The 22,038-nt window shown below is 40.6% G+C and overlaps 1 protein-coding gene across 1 annotated transcript; it reads right to left on the minus strand.

Annotated features, from left to right (window-relative positions):
• Nucleotides 1-3,324: 3,324 nt before the first annotated feature.
• On the minus strand, nt 3,325-21,741 carry LOC139916417 (leucine-rich repeat-containing protein 24-like). Its single transcript, XM_071905286.1, has 7 exons — nt 21,574-21,741; nt 20,005-20,091; nt 16,319-16,510; nt 15,999-16,167; nt 14,390-14,652; nt 10,348-10,932; nt 3,325-3,741 (listed from the first exon to the last, which is right to left on the minus strand). Exons 1-7 carry the CDS (start codon nt 21,739-21,741, stop codon nt 3,325-3,327), a joined length of 1,881 nt encoding a protein of 626 aa, XP_071761387.1.
• Nucleotides 21,742-22,038: the final 297 nt, after the last annotated feature.

Genomic DNA, 22,038 nt, shown 5'->3' on the forward strand with positions numbered 1-22,038 from the left:
TGTTTTCACCTCTTTTCTAAAGCTTGTTGTCAAACTCGGCCTGAGTCGAAGCTCCTCCCAACCCATTCAGTAGCTTTTCATTTTTTTAAAAACTAGCTTATCTCCTCCCTCGCTGTTTGAAAGCGGCGCTCTCCTCCTCACATCCCTGAAAAAAATTCTCGTAATGGCGGAATTGGTGAAGCGAGCGAGTAAACTTGTTCAAGTAGTAAACTTGCTACCTACCTTCACTTCACCTTCACTTGTCATTGTGGGACATGTAACCTTCAGCGGGAGGAAAATTTGTCAAAGCAAGACTGGTAACCGGCAACAATTCTCCGTAGGTACGTTTATTTTAGCCATTAGCCTTTATGCACGGTTTGACCTAAGGGGCTTCTGTAGCCTCAGCAGTTTTGCTGTGTGTTTACAAATGTGTTGCAGTTTCTGCCACCCTAGTGGTCGGAAAATCGCTTAGTGTAGCTTTAAGCTTTATTTAGTGACTGTTATTGACATTCATTTTGGCCTATTTATTTTAGCTTTATTTTTTTTATTTATTTATTTTGTGCGAAAAATTGTAATTTAAGTTCAAACTGCTGTGTTTGCATCTTTTTTGGCATTATTTTTATGTTTGTTTTTTGGTTACGTGTTCATTTTAAATATGAATACTTAGGCCTAATTGTCCATTATCCATGACAACATGCTGTTTCTTTGATCGTGTCAACACCTTAAGTAGAAAGCTGTGAGTGTGAACTATTCTTTTACCTTACTTAATTAATTTTTTCATTATTATTAGTAATTTAAAGATATTTTGTTCATTTTTTAACCATATGTAGCCCATATTGCCACAAAAAGTGCTCACTGCAACAACTTTGTTGGAATTTTAAATGCAAGAAGCAACTTAGTGCTTAGTTCGCCATGGTTTGATTTTGCTAAGTTACTTCTGTTGTGTGTTCTTTGTTAATTTTTAAAGAATAAAGATTTACCTCTTTCTGAATTTTGTGTAATTGTCTCATTTACTAAACATTATACAATAGGCACTAGGCCCAGGAGGCTAGCTCATTGTTGCCTATCCTTATATTTATCATAGAATAAGTGCAATGTTGTTGATATTATGCCACTTTGTTGAAGATTATTATGCCAGGTTTATGTAAGTCTTATTCTACATTATTTTTTAACAGAGAATGTTTTTAAAGTACCATTGCCATATCCATTGATGTATTGCAGGTCATGCTGCAACAACAACGGCACACAAGAAAACAGCCTAATAGCAGCTGGGCTATAGGCTAAATAATAAACTTAATCTATTGCAGAGGGATATCCTGATTGCTTAGACTATTAAGTACATTTCAGATCATTAATAGGGCACAATTCTCAAAACAAAGACAAATATTAACAAGCTGCAAATAGGTTAGCCACTAATTTGGCAATATTTATGTTTAAAAAAAAAAACAGTTGGTCAGCCATTGTCTACGGAAGCCCTGGAAGGCAAGGTGAATTTTTATATTTTTTTGCGGCCAATTTCTACGTTTATCTTGTTTGGACAAGTTAGTAAGTCGTTCGAACAATGTATTAAGTCATCTGGACGAGTTATTAAGTCATTTGGATGAGTTATTTAGTCGTCCAGACGAGTTATGAAGTCATTTGGATGAGTTATTTAGTCGTCCAGACGAGTTATTAAGTCGAGTTGCTAAGTCGTTCGGACGAGATAAATGCAGAAATTGGCAGCGCATTTTTTTTCTTGCATTGCCGTTCAGGGCTTCCACCAGTAAGTCGTTCGAATGACTTAGCACTGGCATGGTGTAGGCTTTCCATAGCCCTGAACAGATGCATCAAACAGCCAAAATCCCTTTATACTGATGGAAACTTGAGGTCTGACCAAAATCTAAGACTGGCATGATTGAAAGGGTCCTTTATATTCTTGTGTCATTGTACCAACTCAAACACTATGCAAATCTAACTTATGAAGGATATCTGAGACCAGCTTATGAAGGCAGATATATTGAAAATGGGTACTCACACCAGCGCAAAATAACCTAGCCATAGCCAAGCCGCAGGGAGTAGTTGTGGAGTAGTTGTGGGTCTAATTCAATGTAATGAGAGGTGCCCACTTCATGACATACCCACACTCACACACTCAACCTTGTAACATTTAGATTAGGTGGCTGGTGAATGGTGCTGCCCGTCTGATGGTCCTATAGATTTATGACAACGTAGCCGGGTGTCCACTGTAGTCACTGCGTCAGCCATCTCATTGGCTTTTAGAGGTAAGCCACTCTGTAGTGGTGAAATGGACAGGAATTTGGTCAGAATTGATCAGCATAATGGCAAATGATAGGAAATTAAGGCCCGGAGAATTAATCTTTAAGATCCTCTCTCTTCGATGATTATCCAGTTCCCCACTTTTCAAGAAATTCTATTTGTCTTGAGTTATTTACAACAAAACACTTGCTAGTTTTAAACCCTGGTACAGTAAAGACAGTGAAAGGGTTCCAGTATGAAAGTGGTTCTGCTGACCCAGATGTAAGGTACAGGAATGTTCAGTTGTGTAGTCAGTGGTATATGCAGTTTTACAGAGTACATCTACCTTTTTCTCTGGAGCACACTAGCTTTTTATCTGCCTGGTCGCCCACCTATCAGCCTTGTTAGCATTCACCTTTATTGGAATGTGGGGCCTTTGAATACCCATCTGTCAGCCTAGTTACCACTGACTTATATTGGACAATGGTGTCACAATATATCCATCTATCAGCCTACTTACCTTTGACTTATATTGGCGTGCAGGGTTACAGTGCATCCACTGGTCACCCTAGTTACCACTGACTTTTATTATAGTGCGAGGTCACAGTTTACCCATCTTTCAGCTTAATTACCATTGACTTACTGGAATATGAGCTCTCCCCAGTATGTCCACCTCTTCTACTACCAGTACATTACTGGGAGGTGAGTCTTTTTAGTCCATTTTAGCAGAAGGCAAGTCTTGGGGCAGTGTCTCTTCCGGCATGACACAGCCTCTCATTCAAGGTCTATTTGGCTTGGATGAGGTTTGCCATGACTCTGGAACATAAGCTCATTTTTGCTGTTACATCTTCTCAATCTATTACCAGTTCTTCCCTCCTCCAGAACCAGTAGATTTAAAAAGTAAATCCTTCCACAGGGATGAGTATTTCTCTCATTTATTATCAGATTCCAGCAGTAGGTCCCTAACACCCTTGAGATAAAATGTGACACACTTTGCGGTGGACTATTGTCTCAGACACACTGCTGCATTAAAACCACACACTAGAGCAGTAAAATCTAACATCACATCCCTTCTCTGTCTTTGATGATCCAGTGGATCCTCCCCTCCCTTCAACAGTGGATCTCATAGGCGATCTGAGAGTCCATGAAGAGGCCTGTATGGTTGAGAAACATTCCCTCGGCCTCTGACGTGATCACAGGCTCTGCCTCCCCTCCCTCCCCTGCCATCCTCCGCATGGTCCGTATGTCGGGCTCCTGCTGCTGCTGCTGCTGTTTGTTGGGGGCCAGGGCTGGGCTCATGGTCTGGCCAGGCCCTGAGGAGAGGGCGGGGCTGGAGGACAGGGCCTCTGATGGGGCGGGGTAACCCAGGTTAGTGGTGGTGACAGCTGTTGGCGGTGCTGGTGGCAACACAGGTTTGGCCCTGTTGAGGACATACATCTCATGGCCACGCTCATCACGGTACTCCTCCAGCTGGGCAAAAGTGGTTGGGCCATCAGAATAGTCATTCACGTAGAGGATGCTCTCCTCCTGCGTGTTAAGATGGAGCTTTATTAGTATTATGTACATTGCAATACAGTAGAATATTTAAAAGTGTTACAAATAGAAAGAAAAAAAAATGTACTGGTATGCTCTGTGTGTATGGAAAATAATTTAAAAAAAAGGTTGTTGAGTGTAAACAAGGTGCTCTTTGGATGGCCAGGTAAGAGAATTGTCTAAGAAGCATAGAAGAAAAAGTTCAGGGTACAGGACAGGGTTTTCCTTCGGGGACCAAGGCACACCAAGGTTTTGGGTTCATCACCCTGATGAAGACTGGCAGACTTTATTGACTTGAGCTGACCTGACTTTATGCTTTATTTCTGACCGCTTTTTCGTATTATTTAAAAGTGTTAAGTGTTCTACAATTGCACTGAAAGACACATTTAGACACCTTTAAATGTAATCAACTGAAAATATAAAGAGAAACTGCAATTTGTTGCTAATGAGAGGGCAATTGCTAGGGCTGGGTATCACATTTGTGTAGTGTTTAGGTATTTACTAAATCACATCACTACTGCTAAAATTATACTAAAATTTGAAGGCATTCAGTGCCAACCTCCAGTGCTTGATCCAAAAATCCATTTTTATTGTTGCTCCACTCCCACCCTAATACCATCACTGTGCATCCCCTCCGCGAGCAACACGATCAACAAGTTACCAGAAGTCCATTCATTCCCTATAGAGCTCAGCGACAAGGGAAACTGAAGGTGCTGGAACCCTATTGTATTTGCTGGAATTCTCTTTCTTTCTTTTTCTCTGATAAAAGTGTCTGCAGCTCTGAAACCTTAAGTCCTACAGCAATCATATTTCGCAGGTGGTCTCCTATGGCCCCCCACTACCGAAGCAAGGCCAGTGACTCACATTGGCCAGATGGTCACGCTATAGCGGTTCGGTCTGTAACTCTCCCACCGTATGTCGAATTGACGCAAAACTTCATACATATGTTCAGGTCGTCAAGTTTCACAACTTTGCAATTAGGACCACCTATGTCTGCTATCTTGAATTTAATTCAATTTCAATTCAATTTCAATTATTGACCTATTAATACCAAATTTTGTACACATTCTTTCATTTCAATGTTTATTTGAATAGGGATAGATACATAGACAGATTTTTTTTTTTTTTAAATAGTGTGATGTCACAAATTTTTCATATTTATAGCCCAAGATAATTTGTAATGTTTGTCCCTAGATGGGCTTTTGTTAAAAACGGATTGTTAAAAACAGATATAGAATACACACACAAAAGGATGTTGTCAACATAAGAAAGATGGTTCCAAAGATATTATTTACAGGTATTCACACACACACACACACACACACACACACATACACACAAAAGAGAGAGATAGCCTGGTGTGAGAAAAAGAAACAAAGAAAAAGAAAGAGGGGGACAGACAGAGAAAGAGAGAGGTCATCCATGACTGCATGACTGGTTGCTCTTCAAAAACTGTTTCAATTTGTATTTAAAGTGATCCCAATTATGATCATTTCTGAGATGTAATGAATTCCATATGAAAAAGCTGTTTGTCCAAAGGAGGTTTTGCGATCAGGCACTTTGCAATTCCCCACAGGAGCCCCTCGTGATTGAGCCAGAGACCCAAAGAGATTTCACCATGTCACGGAGTACCTGAGGAGCCTGATAATATACATGTATGGATGAGTTTTGTGTTAGCAAATTTTATGAAATTATCAAAACTTAAAATGTTTAATTTCTGTGTGACATGGCAATGGTGAAACTTAATTTGCTTCCTATCAAGATTTTTTTTTGCACGATTGTATATCATCTTAAGAGGTTTGATTACAGTAGGATTTGCTTGAGACCATGATGTTACACAATAACTTAAGTGTGAGAAAATCATTAAATGCATACAAATATTTGCAGCATGAAATTGTAGCCAGTTGCTAATCAGACTAAATGTATATAGATTTTGTATATCGATTTTGCTTTTACCGTAAAACTTCAATTAAAAGCCGAGTCCCAATTAGACGCCGGCCCCTTTTACTGGCCGGGTGTGGCTACACGTTTTGACAAATAAAGGCCGATCTCAATTAGAAGCCAGTTGCCAGTTTATTTTTTTTTACTTGCATTCAAACGTCAGTCACATTTGCTGATCGCCATGGCGGCACAGAGAAGAAAGTACGACCTGAAATTCAAGCTGTCAGTTGTCAAATTTGCTGAACAAAACTCAGATGCAGCAGCAAGACATTTCTCCGTTTATCCCAAGAGAGTGAGAGAATGGCGAAAAAATAAAGTTGAACTTCAACGTCTGTCCGAGGAAGACGGTAAAAGGGCTTTCTAAGGTAGGCTACCGGTATTTTGATACGTCTCTCTCTCTCTCTCTCTCTCTCTCTCTCTCTCTCTCTCTCTCTCTCACTCTCTCAGTGCATGAGGTTGGCCTAGATGCGCTGTCTCTCGGAGCGAGATCAAATGAATGATTCGTAATTGATATGTTATTCGATAGCCTAATTTTTATACAAGTAATATTCATACTGGTTTACCAGCAAATAAACAATTTGATAGTATTTCCCATCTTTGCTGAGCAAGAGTTTTAGGAATTAAAGGCCTGTCCCATATAGACGCCTGTCCCAAATATAGGCCGGTTGAGTTCAGTGTTTGAAGCAAATAAAAGTTTTTATTATTATATTAATTGAAGTTTTACGGTACTCTGCTCACCATTTGTATACATTTTAGATGGGAGTCTAACATCAAACCAAGATATTTGATCTCAGAGGCCTGTTCAATGGATTGTCCATTATTTTTAGATTTAATGTATTTACTTCATCTGGTGAGGACCATCTCCTGGACTAGAAGCATATTGGCAGTTTTCTTAATGTTCAGTGTTAAACAAGAGTTTCTGAGCCATGCTTCTGGAAGATCGTTTATATATAAACTAAAAAGAAGTGGTCCGAGAATGGACTTCTGTGGAATTCCTGTTTTGCTTCCTAAAAAATATATTTTTTTTATTATTAATAACTACAGGAGCCCACCTGCCAAATATGGTTGCTGTAGGACTTACAGTTTCTGAGCTGCATACACTTTTAGCAGAGAAAGAAAGAATGAAAGAAAGAAAGAAAGAAAGAAAGAAGACTTTCAGCTAGGGATGTCACAATTAACTTGTACAACTGTTTTGTCTCCGATCCCATCTGAGTCATTTAATATTGAGGGACAATCCCATATTTTTGTCATTCTTTTTTTTTTTCTTAAACAATTAAACACCTATGTGTTACAAGCATCACTCTAATGGATCTAACATCAGTAAAACCAAACCAAGTTAGGCCTAATAAGCTTAATATTCAGTCACATAACTGCATTAAGAATAAATAGCCTACAACATGGCTGCATTTCTTTTATCTTTAATAGTCTTTGGCATTGTTATTATGGTTAAAAACTAAAGTATAAAAATAAATACCTTTCCATTACACCAACTACCATACGCCATCATGTAGCCAATGTTTACTTACTTACTAGCTTGTGGCTACTTGTATCATTGAAGGCTCCTTTTTGCATGATATCTTCTTGCGGTCAAATAAATTCCATTACCTTAGCACGCTTTCAAGCAAAAAATATATTGAAAACATAAACAAAACTTCCTCCGTACTCTGCGCCATTACTAACAGCTGATCAGTGTAAACAAACACTTGTGTGTATCTTGCATTGCTTAGCAACAAAAGCAGTAATGATTGTGTGTGAAAGGGCAGCTTGCAGACAAACTGGCAGATTGAAGACTGTGAATGGGTCTGGAATTAGCAATGCTGCAACATCTTTTTGCTGGTTTCTCTGTCTGAAAGGACAGCACAGACATTTTTGGCTTGAGTAGTTTCAAATGGTGCTGCTTCAACTCTGGATTGTTCCACCTACAGAAGTTCTGATGACTCCTCGATTGTCGGCTGCATTACGGAGGACAATGAGGAGGAGTACAGGGACCTGGTAGAGAGCTTTGTAGGTTGGCGCGACAACCACCACCTCCAGCTCAACATCACGAAGACCAAGGAGCTGGGGGTGGACTTTAGAAGGAGCAGGAAGCCCCCAACCCCTGTCACCATCCACGGGAGGAGGTAGAGATTGCGCACTCTTATCGGTTCCTAGGAGTGCAGCTCAACATTAAACTGGACTGGTCGGACAACATTGAGGCCCTCTACAGGAAAGGACAGAGCAAGATCCTTCAATGTGTGCAACAGGCTGCTGCAGATGTTCTACCAGTCTGTAGTATTAGGGCTACCCTAATTTAACAAGGCGGTTATGTCTAACGGCCCTGCTCCACTACAGCCATCGGGCGCCAGGCATTGCCATCAGCCGTCAGCCATCGAAGGAATGATTCCTTTACCAGCACTGAAAGATGCTCCACTGCTCGCGTTGTGTTTGTGTTGCATCCGATGACTGCGTCCAAGCGAAAAAATCGCCGAGGTTCAATTCTCGATGGCTGACGCACGCATTCTTCCTTGTTGAAATATAGTTGAATTGATTGTTTTCTAGTGAATCCATTCAAAAGTCAACGCGCTCTGTGGAGCAGGGAGAATGTCACGTTGGCGCAACGCTGATGGCAACGCGACGCAACGCTGGTAGTGGAGCTCTAACATAAACTGGAAATGAGCTCTCCAGTGCCCCGATGCTGTTTTGATTGGGCCAATAATGGATGGTTTGCCTCTTCTTCTGTCTGCTGATTGGCCATAAAGTTTGATGGTGTTACGTGAATCCGGAATGGGGCGAAAACATAACCCCCATACAACTCTGTTGGTGGAGGTAAAAAGAAAGAATACAATAAAAGAAGCTTTGGAGGCTATCTTAGAAAGCAGCGATGAGGATGGAGGCGTATCATCTGGACCGGACAGGACAGCTGGATCACCGATGAAGAAATGGATTATCAAGAAGGGATTGAGACATTTGAGGAAATGCATATATTCTATCAAATATTTAATGTATTTATGCTATTACTATATGTTGTGTCATATTGAATCCAATACATGGTTGCAGTGATGCGCTACATCAAAATCATTTGGATTATTGTTTTATGATCAAATAGTTGCCCCCTTGTGTGTTGTTTGTAAACAGATTAGTGTTTCTTACTGCTGTCATAGTAAGACATGCTTTCTGATAAAGCCTTTCACTGCAGTTTTCCAAAAGCAGTTTTATATACAAGAGCAGACTGAGACTATTTATTCACAGGACTGTTGTTTGTGTAAGCAGCCTGTCGCCTAGTTAACTGAAACAGCATGCTCACAGATAGCAATGCTCTATGCCATAGTAAACGGAATTGACCCAGTCACAATAGTTTTGCTATGGCCACACTTTAGGGTCACATCACGTTTTGGGGCATCCACCATTTTGTATGGAAAGGGAAGACACAGCAGAGTCTCACCCTGGAGATATCTTACATGTTAAACAACGTATTAGTGAATACTTAGTATGTCAACATTCAGCTAACACTTCACCTTTGAGCTGGAGTAAAAACCCGCTGCAAAATTGTATAACTAACTCCATATGCTCCAACCTTTATCAATAACAACCAGGTCCACCAGCGCATCACTGCCATGCAGCTATATTTTCTAGTTTGTCAGGATACTTCTTCTTTTTCTCCAATAAAAGTGTCTGGAGCTCAAAAACTGTAAGACCGACAGCCACCAATTTACGTTTTGGCCAATAACTGACAAATTTATTTTTTCCATAGATTCCTTGGATCAAGCCAAATCTAGTTCACATAGTGAAATCACTTTCCACCATATTGGATTTTCCACCATGTTGGGTTTTATGAATAACTGTTTTTCGGCTTCTTCTTTTTCAATTTTTCACTTTTTGCCTACACAACACTACCAGACCAAGCTATACAAAAAGTTCATTTTTTTCCCCTCAATCGGTTAAACAACATGGCCACAACTACTGGTGACTGGTGATTCCACGTGTATCAGATGAGACATGGTAGTCTACACCCTCCGCAGAGGGGTTGCGTAACGTTGGGGACTGTGGAGCAAATCAGGAATTGGCAATGACAAAATTGGAAGAAAATTTTGGGGAATTGGGAAAAAGGCAAAAAAACAAAACAAAAACAAAGCTGTAAAAAGATGGCCCAGTTAACTTCAATAGTTTGGGAGAAAGCTGAGATGGAACTACAGGGGCTGTGTGTTTGGTGGTCCTACCAACTTCAATGGAGTTTCAACTGACATGGGGATGAGTAGTTACATAATGATTGAATTTTCATTTTGGGTCTCCCCAAGCATTTCTTGCTCCATCTCAGGGAACCCTTTTAAGTCATCAGATAGTAAAGATAATTTTATTATTATTGTGCATATCAAACAATTTCCAAGGAAAGATGTTTTAATCTATTTATTTGTAGAGGCTGTTGTTGCCTCTATGAAAACTGGGACTAAATTGCTTTCATCCATATAGTCAGACAAGTGTAAAGAAAAAAAAGTATTGTTTGGTAATCAATATTGACTTTGGTATTGATGCCAAAAATTATACCCAGCCTTAGCAATTACTCACACGTATTTCTCAATAGGTTGGACATTAAAAGTAAGTATATTTTATTAGTTTCTAATTTTTAAGAAATTCCCCTTGCTGAATTGAACCCAGCTGTCACACAGACAAACAGACACACACCTTCTCGGCTCCATCAGCCTCCTTCTCTCTTTGGTGATGCCGGCTGTAGATCATGGCGACCAACAGGAGTGCAGTAAGAGCCAGGAGTGAGATACCTACAGCTATGGCTGTTTGAGTGGCAGCACCCAGAGCACTGAAGGCCATGCTGCCCAGGGCATACAATGGCTCACGGCTAACATCCGAACCCACGGCGGGACGATGGTTCCTCAACCGTGGCCAAGAAGGGTAGTATGGCGAGGAGACCTGGGACCACGATGCCCAGATAGAGGAGGAAGAGGAGGAGGAGGAAGTGGACGAGTTGATGGCCAGCTGAAAGGTCAACCTGGCCACACCCCCTGCGTTCCAGGCTTCACATTCATAGAAGCCTGCATGAGCCACAGTCACGTTACTAAGAAACAACATGCCGCTGCCGGTGTCAGGGTCGAAGCGCTCGCCATCGATCTTCTGCAGACGGACTCTGCCTTCCTCTGAGTGCTCCTCTGCTCCTCCAGCTCCTCCTCCTCCACCTCCTCCAGCACCCAGCTCCTGCACCAGGCCTCTGGGAGAGAGCACCATTTTGCCCTGGGACGCCTTCCTCCAGGTCACCTGCCAATGCACACAATGTTTTCATCAAAAATATCTTCATGATCATTATATTAATCATCATTATACTCATCATCGTCAATGTCTTCATCATCAGTGGCATTGCAAAGGGCTTTCTTTCAGGGTTTTACCCCCAATATTTTGAGATTAGCTCAGAATATTTTTGATCAGGAAATATACAGTGTGTGTCAAGTTTTATATTGTTAAAAATCTGCATGTGGGTAGGTTCTGTTTAGTGGTGAGAGAGAGTATGTGTGAGAAATAACATATACTCGCTTTTTTATTTGTTTTAGTTTAGTTATTTGTAGCATTTCCTACTTTTGTAATGTTATATAGGTTGATGAGCGATGAATAAGAAATCAATTATCTTGGTTCTTCTAATCTGCATGCACAGTTCTCATTGATTGAGAACTGTGTCTACTTTCATGAGCGTAGGCTGCCCTCTAGTGGTACTGGGTAGACATTACCTCGTTCACAACCCTCTTAAGTGTAGATATACTGTATACAAGGGCGGATATTTCATTTCACTGTTGGGGGGGACAATAAACAGAAAAATTTCTCAAGAGCAATTCCTGAAGGGGACACCAAAGGTGCCGCCAAAAGTACTGTTGTATTAAATGTATATAGAAGTCCATTATGAAACATTTCCATAAGCACTTCATTCCTTTCTTATGAAGATTTTATCAAATTGCCTTTGATATTACTGGGGTCTTTCTACTTGGCATTTCGGTGCACTGAAAAATGATCGGATGTCTGTTTTTCTTTTCTCTGCCATTTTAACTGACCTGGCTGGCTGACAAATAGACACACACACACACACACACACACACACAGCATGCAGGTTATTTACAGTAGTAGGTGAGATGCAACACCCATTAACTGAACTAAAGCTAATATATGCCTAATTAGATTTAGTTTTCCCGAAAAAGCAGATCTCTAATGTTTTGCTGTCAATGTGTAAAAGTCCAGAACGCTATGAAGCCTGCCAGAAACTTACTTCAGGGTCTTTTTTAAGAATTAAGTCTTCATTTATTTCCAAAATTATAAACACAATTACATAGTGGCAGCCATTTTACATGCAGTAAGAAAAAAAGAATATACTTAGAACCTAATTACGTAGGGTAAGTTAATCTTAAATAGCCTATTATATTATAGAAATATTACTGTTACCATCTACAAAAGATAATTTTGGTATGAAAATCCGCATTTTAATTTAACCAAGTATCCTGTATCATAAATACATGTCTGGCATTTGTAACAAACCAAACCGCTTGAAAATCGGTCGAAAATTCAGTGAGTTATGAGGATTTTAATTGTGGATAGACCTCCTGCCTCCATAGACATACATGCATTAGGAGACGCGGCTGCTCCGTACCAACACGCTGACGCACAAGATTCAACCGCGAGGTAATGGAGCGAACAAAATGTAGTCTGGTTACAATTGTGAATGTGTTTTATTCTATTGAGTGGTAGAAGGAAAGAAAAATGTCTGACACATCCTTTGTTTTAAGTTAACCTTTGCGAAGCAGCTACTTACTGGAGGTCTGCCACCACTGACACACTTCCAGAGATCCTCCACACACACTCGTACCGAGGGCTAATGTGTGTGTGTGGGGGTTCGGGGAGGCAGGTAGGCAGTGGACCAAACCACTGTGAGGCATATGAGAGGGGGGGGGGTTGGGGGGGGGGGGGGGGGGGGGGGCGCAATCTTTAGAAACTTAAGAACGCATTGTTTTGTGTCTATAATTAGCACAAGTGCTTTCAATGCATATTATTATATTATTTAAAATTATATAGTTATGTTTACAATGATATATTGAGGGGGACAACTCTCCCAGGAATGGGGGGTCCGGACCCCGCTGTCCCCCCCGTAATTTCCGCCCATGACTGTATATAGAGTGAACAAGAATCATGTGGAGCCAACCCACTCTTTCGACTCTCGTTCATCGTTCACAAGAAGTCTTCACTCTCTCACCTGCACATAATGGCCAACTGAATCAATGAATGAAAGATCAACTGAACGAATCATTTGAAATTTCATTCTGAAATACTACAGTACCAACCAGCTTTAGCGAGTTCTCACCAAATGGAGACATTGCTGTTACCATAAAGATGTTACCCGCTTCAAAGTCACACTTGGTTGGTTGCCAGACCAGAGTGATGTAATGTAAGTCTGCTAGCAACCTGTATGTGTGATTGACACTGCTCCATCATGTTTTTACTCTCAAACGTGTTTTTTAGGGATAAGGAGAAGAGTCATTACAAATCAGTAATCACTATTCACAGTATTCCCATGATGTCACATGTATTTCCAATCAATATGGTGCCTTACAATATGACAGCTCTGTGGCTGTCATTTGATTACATCACCTGTTAATGTATTACAATCACTTTTTCAAGATTTCCTACCAAGATGGCTGTGTGGTGATGTAACAGAGTATTATGAATCACATTATTCCATTATATTAGTATTATTATTATTATTTACTATCTGTTGAAAATGGGAATGGAACTGATGTCATAACTTGCAATCCTGTTTGGCAGGGTTCTTCAATTCTGGTCCTCGTGTGCCAGTGTCCTGCATACTCTTGGTTCTACTCACCAAGATCAGACGCCGCTGGGACGAGCTTGTAGTGTTCGGATTTTTACTTCCCATTCATTTGAATGAGGCCACAAAAATAGCCTGAAAACTCCTGCTACTGTGATTTTCAATTGACTGTTTGTCCAACGTTTTAGAACATAATTTTGCCGAATAGCATTTTTATTGATAGAAGAGAACATAGCGGAGGGATACCATTTAGGAGAGATAGTTCCTGTTTGGGAGACCGGATCTAGTTTGAAATACTAATTTTAGTGTAAACCAAGAACTGCTTTATTGTCTTAAAAGCAGGATCTGTTGTTGAATCTGTTCACAAACAGTGAAAATGTTAAATGTCAGTTTTCAGGCTATTTTTGTGGCCTCATTCAAACGCTACAAACATTACAAACTCGTCCCAGCTGCATCTGATCTTGGTGAGAAAGTGTTTATGTGTGTTATGTGTGTTTATGTTAAAGTGGAATATTGCTTTAATGAGCTACACCTGCTCTGTATCTACCTGAGACCAGGTGTGCCTCATTAACTGCCACGGAGGAACAAAAACCTGCCGGACACCGGTCCATGTGGACCAGAACTGCAGAACCCTGCTGTGTGGGATGAGCAGTTCATTCCCTCTTTATGTACACAGTATTTGTACATAAAGTATTTGTACATTTTTCATATATAATCTTTTTCTGAATCTATTGTTATAAGCTTGTGAATCATCTCATTTCAGTTATGCGAAATGGAGAATTTACTTCTGGAACCAAAGCCAACCAAAAGGGACACATTTCAGCTCTATTATCATCAATGACAAATTAAAATAACTGCCAGGCAATTTGGATGTTGAAGTAAACCAATGCCCCCGGCAACTGTGGCCCTCACCTGTGGTCGTGGGTACCCAGAAGCATGGCAGGACACCCTCAGGCTCTCTCCCAGTCGCACAGCTAGCCTCCTAGGCTCTAGTTGTACCAGTGGAGGGATGCACACCAGGCTGTTGAGGGGCACTTCGACCAGGCTGAGGTGGGAGAGGCGTGGCGGCTCAGTGCAGACCAGACGTCGCTCCGCCGAGCTGAGCAGCCGCTGGCCCTCCTCATCAATCCAGCTCCTCAGCCAGTGGAGAGCGCAGTCACAGCGCCATGGATTGTCTAACAGAATGGTATAAACAAAGACACAGACAGACCTTATGTATAGTATTCAGTTGAAATCCAGTTCATCTAGTCTTATTGAGGAAGCTGGTGGCGGTAGTGTTTGGGAATCTTTGATGTCTGGAAGGCGCAGAACCGCAGAGCAGGCCTACAACAACTGCATTTTAAGAGGTTTATTGATCTCGATGCATCAAAAGAGAGAACAAGCAAGCCTATGAACAAGTATTTGCCATCTCTGCCAGCCAAGGCCAGCCAGCCTATTATGTATCCTCTTCCTATGACAGCCAGACTTGCTTGGGTTTTCTCTTTCTTTGTCACGTCTCTCTTGCCAGCCCCATCCAGCACACAGTCAATTAAAGATGCAAGAAATCATCATTTTTTCTAATAGAATACACATTTCAAATCCTCAGCGGGTACTCCTGTAATCGTTTTGTAGGCGTTTTTTATTATTTTTTTAATAACATAGTCCTTATGATCCATGAAAGGAATCACTGGACAGCACCACAGATGTCATGACAGGCTTACAAACTTCAGCACTGGACGGCTCTACCTGGAACAGATTCAGAGTCCCTCCAGTGATACAGCGCAAAATCCTACCATCAAATAGTGTATTATGTTGAATATTTTGGCCCCTAAATGAAAGTCATAACCAATATCTTCATCTATATGCTTCTGATTCTACTGTGTCAGGTCAAAGTAACGCCATATGCAACAGTTTATGTTGTATGACTAACGTTACCTCTTCACAGGGCGCAGGGCTATGATCACAAGCTGTTATTGCCTTGTTAACGTGTTACCATGGTGATTTATTAAATAATTTATTTTTGAAAAGACATAAGAGCAACAAGAGCAGGAAAACGTTTGAAATAGCCTAATAATAGCTAATTGCTTAATAGCAATTGCCAACATGATACAGGAACACATTGGCAAAAAGCTGACTGCCCAAACAATACCATGCCTTGCCTACAAGTCAAGATGACTGTGTGTGCCTGATTCACATTTCAAGCATAGAAAAAATGTAACATGAATGTCAGTAGGCAGGCGTATCATAAAACAAAATAAATAAAAGCTGTCTAAGGAGGAACAGCCTAAATGAGTGGAACGAATACGCAGTGACAGAGTCTCTGGAAGAAAAAAAAAAGCTCTCTTGTCTTTTCCCTCAACATCTCGAATGAATAAAATAATAATAAACCACCAACAGGAGTGTGTTAATGGTGGTAAAGGAAAAAATGTTTGTGTTCATGTTTACATTCACATTCATGTTTGTGGTCTCATTCATGTTCACGTTCATGTTCCTGTTCACCTTCATGTTCACATTCACATCCATCCCAGTATCCTAGTCTCACCTGTGATGCGCAGCACCTGTAGGCTGACCAGTGGTCGTAGCGATGCAGGACCAATGGTGTAGAGGTTGTTCCTACTCAAGTCCAGCAGAGCTAGAGAAGTCAAGCCAACTAGCGCCTGGTCTGCTAGCATTTCTATACTGTTGTGCTGCAAATGGAGTTCCTGGAGACGCTGCAGGGACAGGGATTTAATTGTACACATCACAAGGCAGAGCACATGGGGCTTACCATGAGATCAAAAGAAACAGGAAAACTGAAAAGTGCGAATGCGTCTCACTGCACTCCAATTAAACGGATGCCACATGTGCTCTAATCTGCTTTACCTGCAGGCCCCGGAAGGTGTAGTCCAGCAGGCGTGTGATGTCATTTCCTGCCAGGTATAGAATACGGAGATGTTCAAGCCCCTGGAACATATCGGCTGTCACCAGGTGGATCCGGTTCCCGTTCAGCGCCAGCTCAAGCAGCTGGCCCTGGTTCTGGAAAGAGCCGGGCTCCACCGCCGAAATGGTGTTGTTCTGGACAGGGGAAGAAGAGGTGAACAAACAATAAATCTTTGTTATTGGTTATTGCTCAGGAGTGATTTCAAGTTCCATTGCTGAACTGACATTGCACTGGGTAAGGACAGATGGATAAATGAGGGAGATGGTTAATACGAAGTATGTTTTACAATTAAAATCAGAATGTTTTGACTGCTTTGGTATTGTTTCTTCTGTTTTGATCCTATCCTGCTGCAACAGGCGTCCAAGAGTTCAGTGCCATCTTGGTTACAATTAATATTTTTCCACATGCTTTTAATGCTGGAATCCATACTTTTTTGCACATTTTCAGTCGTATATTTCTACTTAAAAGTAGTACAGTATGTGTAACATTTTTAAATATTGAAGGGTCTGTGTGTAATTTCTGGTCCAATGCTGGCCTCTATCATTCAGTGTTGTCATTGCGTTGTCAACACTTTGCCCTCCATAGAGCAAGACCATCATCAGCATAGTGGCGCTGGTTGGACTGTTTCAGAATCAACAACAATGAACGTTTTTTCATGTTTTACCAAGTTAGCGCGTTTTTTTTGTTCAATGGACACTTGCCGTAATAAGGATACTGACATTACCACGATTCCTGTTGTCTGTGGTTTTTTGGAACATATCGAAGGTAAGGAGTCGCTATTTTGTGTGTGAAGCCTCAGCCCGCTCCTGTGTTTTTGAATGCAGAAATCTCTGCAGCACGTGCGCCATGGCTTTTCACTTTGTTTCACTCACTACCATTTGGGAACCTCTGCTGATATTTACTAGTCATATTATGCTTCAGTAAAGCAGAAATATTACACATTTAACCTCTAATATATCATCGTCAAATTAATTGATACCTTGGTATAATTACCGTAAACAAATGAGACCATGGATGAAACAATTGGCCGCCTCTATCTCACGCCAGTGGTATTGTTAGTTCTAGTGTTTCACAAATTGCACCAGCTCAGCTCACCAAGGATAGAAGGTGACTGGTGGTACACTCGCATAAACTATGAATACTGGAAAACCAAATAACTCAGAAAGGTATGGCACTGTTTTCCTGTTCCCCTTTTATATGTTTGAGTGTTGGAATTCACAGTTTAAATATGTTTATATAACAAATTTTATTTATATTCTATTTTTCTTTGCTGTATCATATTACTATTTGCTGCTACAATGACCTGATTTCCTCATTGGGATCATGAAATTTGCATCTAATCTAATCTATCCTGGTGCTGTTCTTTAGAGGACAGGGGAGATGAAGGAAGAGATTCAAAGGGTTCTCCCCAGCTTCTACAGTTGCATAGGAAGCCTAAGATTACACTTTATTGTCCATTTTCATGGAAATTTGTTTTGCGACCAGCGCCAGAACAACATACATCACACATCACATCAAATGGATAAGATCAAAAGACTAAAAGCAACATCCAACAACAATATTGCACTAAACCATTAGTGTCCAGACAGGATACACATTTCCCACCTGTCTCCCTCCTGCCTAATTTTTTTCTTTTAGGTGCTCAGTAAAAAACACAAAATAAAACATGAGTATGAAATGAAGAGCAGGTGCGCTTCCTCTTGTGGCCATTTTGGCTGGGTGCTCTGCTATCGTTAAAACATGAACGGGAGCAGCACCTCTATAAGAACGTTTGTTTGTTTGTTCGTTCGTTCGTTCATGTGTAACGCTTTTTGTAATGCTTTTTGCCATGTGCTGCGCATGGAATTATGGTATGCATTCTTTAGGCGCCATAGAGCATCAAGCGCTCTTCATGAGGGAAATCCAGTGTGCGCTCGTATACCAGGCCATATGGTAGAAGTACACAAGCATCAACCAACTGGAGGCTGGTGCGTTGAAAAATCCACTTACCAGGAAGTAGCTTGATGATTTTCTAACTATAGTGGCTCAATGTATGAATGAAATATTTTGTTCAGCGATTCTCAGTTACAACATCACTGTGCTACTGCAGTACTTTTGTGTTAGCAGGTGGAGTTTTTAACGGCAACATAGTTTCACTCACTCCAATCATGCATTCACCCCCCCCTCACCCGGCCCCAGGCACCTAAAAAGCAAAAGCACACTTAGAATTAAACTTGTAGCAGTAGCAATAGTAGTAGTGGTAGTAATAGTAGTAGTACTATCCTGAGTTTCAATGTTTTAGTTAGAGTTTTGGGCGCTTTCACACCTGATGTGACAATGATACATCGTTTTGTTTTTCAGTTGGTCCAGTTCGCTTTCACAAAGCCAAAAATCAAACCGTCCAGAGCTTGTAAACAAAGCCATGTAGTTGGAAATGTTGTTTGATTATTGGTCAGTTAGTGGGTAAAAATCCTATAAAACCCTTGCCTACTATATCTTACATCATGGAGCGACGTCAGGTTCTGTTCATGTCGGTCTTGATTTGGAGGCAGATCAGCAGACTCTAGAGGATTGCGCATGAACGCCTGTCAAGAATGCGGGTATTAAATAATTGTATAATACAGGCATTTCGAGGAAGACGCTCTGCAATCAGACAATCTTATCACAGAAGAAGGCTGGCTCTGATGAGATCCTACCACGACCAGTGAGTTAAGTTGGTCCAAACAATAGAGCTGACAATTGCAATCATGCAAAAATCCCCAAAATTTGATCCATGCAAACGCTAGTTTCACCAGTCACCAAAACAGGATGTGAAGATGATGTTTTTAACCAATAAAATGCAGAGTAAATGGTACACTTCCTGCTATTGGTTTGAATGGTGTTCCACAGTTCACTTGGAAGCGGCCTGAGACCACCTCTTCCAGGCGGACCAGGGAGGGGTTGTTTGGTCCGCACCAGGGTTCAATTAGGGTGTTCATACCACCCCAACCGATCAGAACCAAGGGGGTAAACGCTCCGGGGCTCGATTCAAACGGACTAAACAAGGCTGGTGTGAAAGCACCCTTAGTTGATGTTTCAGAAGACAAGAATAAAATTCTGTGGGAAACACTGAATACTTGGAATTTTTTGGAATGAAAATGGTCAAATTTAAAGATGTTATATATATTATAATATCTGCAAAAAAACATCAGCTATTGGCATTTTCAATACAACAATATTGGTATCGGTATTGGTTTTCAAAACCCTTATCTGTCAAACCCTAACATAAAACGATCACATATTGCAGTAACAGTGGTACATCGCAACAAATGCTTGGCTTTTTATTTACCAGTGTTGTGTTGTTACATAGGCCATGCAGTCACTTTTACTACCTGAATCACACTTGACAGCAGATTATATATGTTGTATATATGGATAACAATCCACAATAACTAATAATGTCTCAGTAATGTAAATATGTCAGGAACTAAATTTCCCAACAAAGCAATGCTATTTATGTGATTTGGTTATGTGAGATATTCTGTTGCCATGCTACCAAACACAGTGGGAGGGGAATCAGTTCTGTTTTTAGCTGAACAATGAAGCTTATAAGGAAATTCAGCTCAGTGTTTGTGTGTTTGTATGTACTGTATATGTATGTGTGTCTTACCTGAAGGTAGAGGTAGTGCAGCTGCCCCAGCTGAGAGAGATCCTGACGTCGGATCTGACCAATAACATTGTCCTGGAGGAAGATGGTCTGGATGGAGAGAGTGGGAGGAGAAGGGAGAGGTGAACAGGGAAGAAGGTGAAAAAGACCAGTGGTTCTCAAAGTGGGGTCCAGTGACCACCAGGGGTCCTTGAGAGGGTTCCAGGGGGTCCCCAGCAAATTGATGAATTGTTAAACTTCACCTCAACATTATTTAATTTACAAGAAGTTAACACAATTAGAGAATGTAGAAGAATGACTATTTTGATAATAGTTTCACTGTTATCCCTCTACCTGCAATACAGATAGTCATGGAACATTCCTGAAAGTGTTTAGCTTGTTCCTGTTATCTTTTTCTTTAAACCTTGTGAAGCACTGTAACAAAGTGTTTTGTGAATGAGATACTGTATAAATAAACTTGACTATGGGCTCACACCAAATTTCTTAGTCTGTTTGGCTCAGCTCTGATAAAAAAATATTGCTGAATAATCCTGTTATTACTATAATTCTTTTCAAATTATTAGCAATTTTGAGATTTTATCTCATTTCAACCCAACTATGGATTTTGTCAAAGTTTTTTTCAATTTCAGGCTTAAGTCAAGCTATAAAGCCCAAAGTGGTCCCAGGAAACTAAAGATGTGGCCATGATTTACCACACTGAGGACATTAGATGATATTGCATGTGAATGAGATAGACTGCATTCCCTCGTTTTGGTTAATTTGAGTGCATAAGATACATATTGTTGCCTCATTTTGGTTAATTTGTTCCCTCATTTTCATTATTTTGTATGCACAACTTCATAATTCCTGCAAACAAATTAAAACATGCCTACAATTTAATAAAAAATGACTACATTTTTTAAAGCGTGTGATCAATTTAGCTCGTTCAGCAAGTTTCAAACTGATTTCACTCAGTTGCCATAATTAGTTGAATTTAGTTGTTTATATATTGTACACACACAGTAGCATCTCATGCACATGAGTTAAAGGTGCAATAAGGCTTTTACTGCCCCATAAGCAAATGTTTCCAGACTTATTACTTACTACATTCATGTAGTAGGCCTACTGTTATCAAGCTAATAATTACTTATTGCCAGAAATTACCATTATATTTATATTTATATTATTTATTTATAATTACACATTATAATTACAAATAGTTACTTGCTATTACCAGAAATTTCCAGTTACTTTATGATCATTTCTGTGTAATTATAAAGTTATTAGCATGTAATTTGTTAATCATGATCAATCTTTTACCCGGTATGATCATCTTTACACTGCGGTAGGGGGATCCACAGGAATCACTGTAGCTCATGCAGCAATAAACTTTATCCAATCGATGATTATTGTTTATCGCTTCATTTATATGTCCGGTAGATTCAAGATCTTTCTTAATATTTGTAGTTTTGCCTGCTTGAATTGAAACAAAGTCTCCATTGACCTAGCTTTGATTTGCGTTTAACACTTTGTTTCCATGAAATACATTTCTTCCAACAAAGCGGCCACTCCCGGGCTCCATAGTGAACCCACCTGTGTAGAGGGAGGGACATGCTTGGGGACGTCCCGCAAGCTTGTGGAGCCACACTCCACGGTGAGGCTGTAGCAGCGACAGCCGCCTGGGCAGGAAGGAGAACCACGGCCAGGAGTCTGGAGGGACAGGAGGAGCAGGTAGAGGAGGGGCACTGACAACACAGCCATCACAGTGGAGGATGAGGACTGTGGACAGAGAGAAAACAGTGAAGACAAAAATATGGATGTAACATTAGCAACAGAAGGCTTTCAAGTGACGTAACACAAACTCTGGCGGCCATATTGGAAGTTCACAGTTCTAGGCAACAATAGCTTAGAACAGCTGTTGTTTTTTGAAACTTACGACTTGGCTTTTTCAACTGAACAGACATCATTAATTTTTTGCTGTTTTTGACTGGGAACTGATCATTTAATCACTGACAGGCCTACATCGAGTCAATTTTGAGTTTAGATAATATTACCTGT

This window comes from Centroberyx gerrardi, chromosome 9 (assembly GCF_048128805.1).
Source record: "Centroberyx gerrardi isolate f3 chromosome 9, fCenGer3.hap1.cur.20231027, whole genome shotgun sequence".
Classification (NCBI taxonomy): Eukaryota; Metazoa; Chordata; class Actinopteri; order Beryciformes; family Berycidae; genus Centroberyx; species Centroberyx gerrardi.

Excerpts from the sequence above, each read along its gene's own strand:
- LOC139916417 (XM_071905286.1), bottom strand. The coding sequence starts at position 21,741 with ATGGCTGTGTTGTCAGTGCCCCTCCTCTACCTGCTCCTCCTGTCCCTC. Across the intron at positions 14,653-15,998 it reads ACAGGTGCTGCGCATCACAG|ACAATCCATGGCGCTGTGAC; the intron begins GTGAGACTAGGA and ends CCATTCTGTTAG. Across the intron at positions 3,742-10,347 it reads AGGCTGATGGAGCCGAGAAG|GAGGAGAGCATCCTCTACGT; the intron begins GTGTGTGTCTGT and ends CTTAACACGCAG.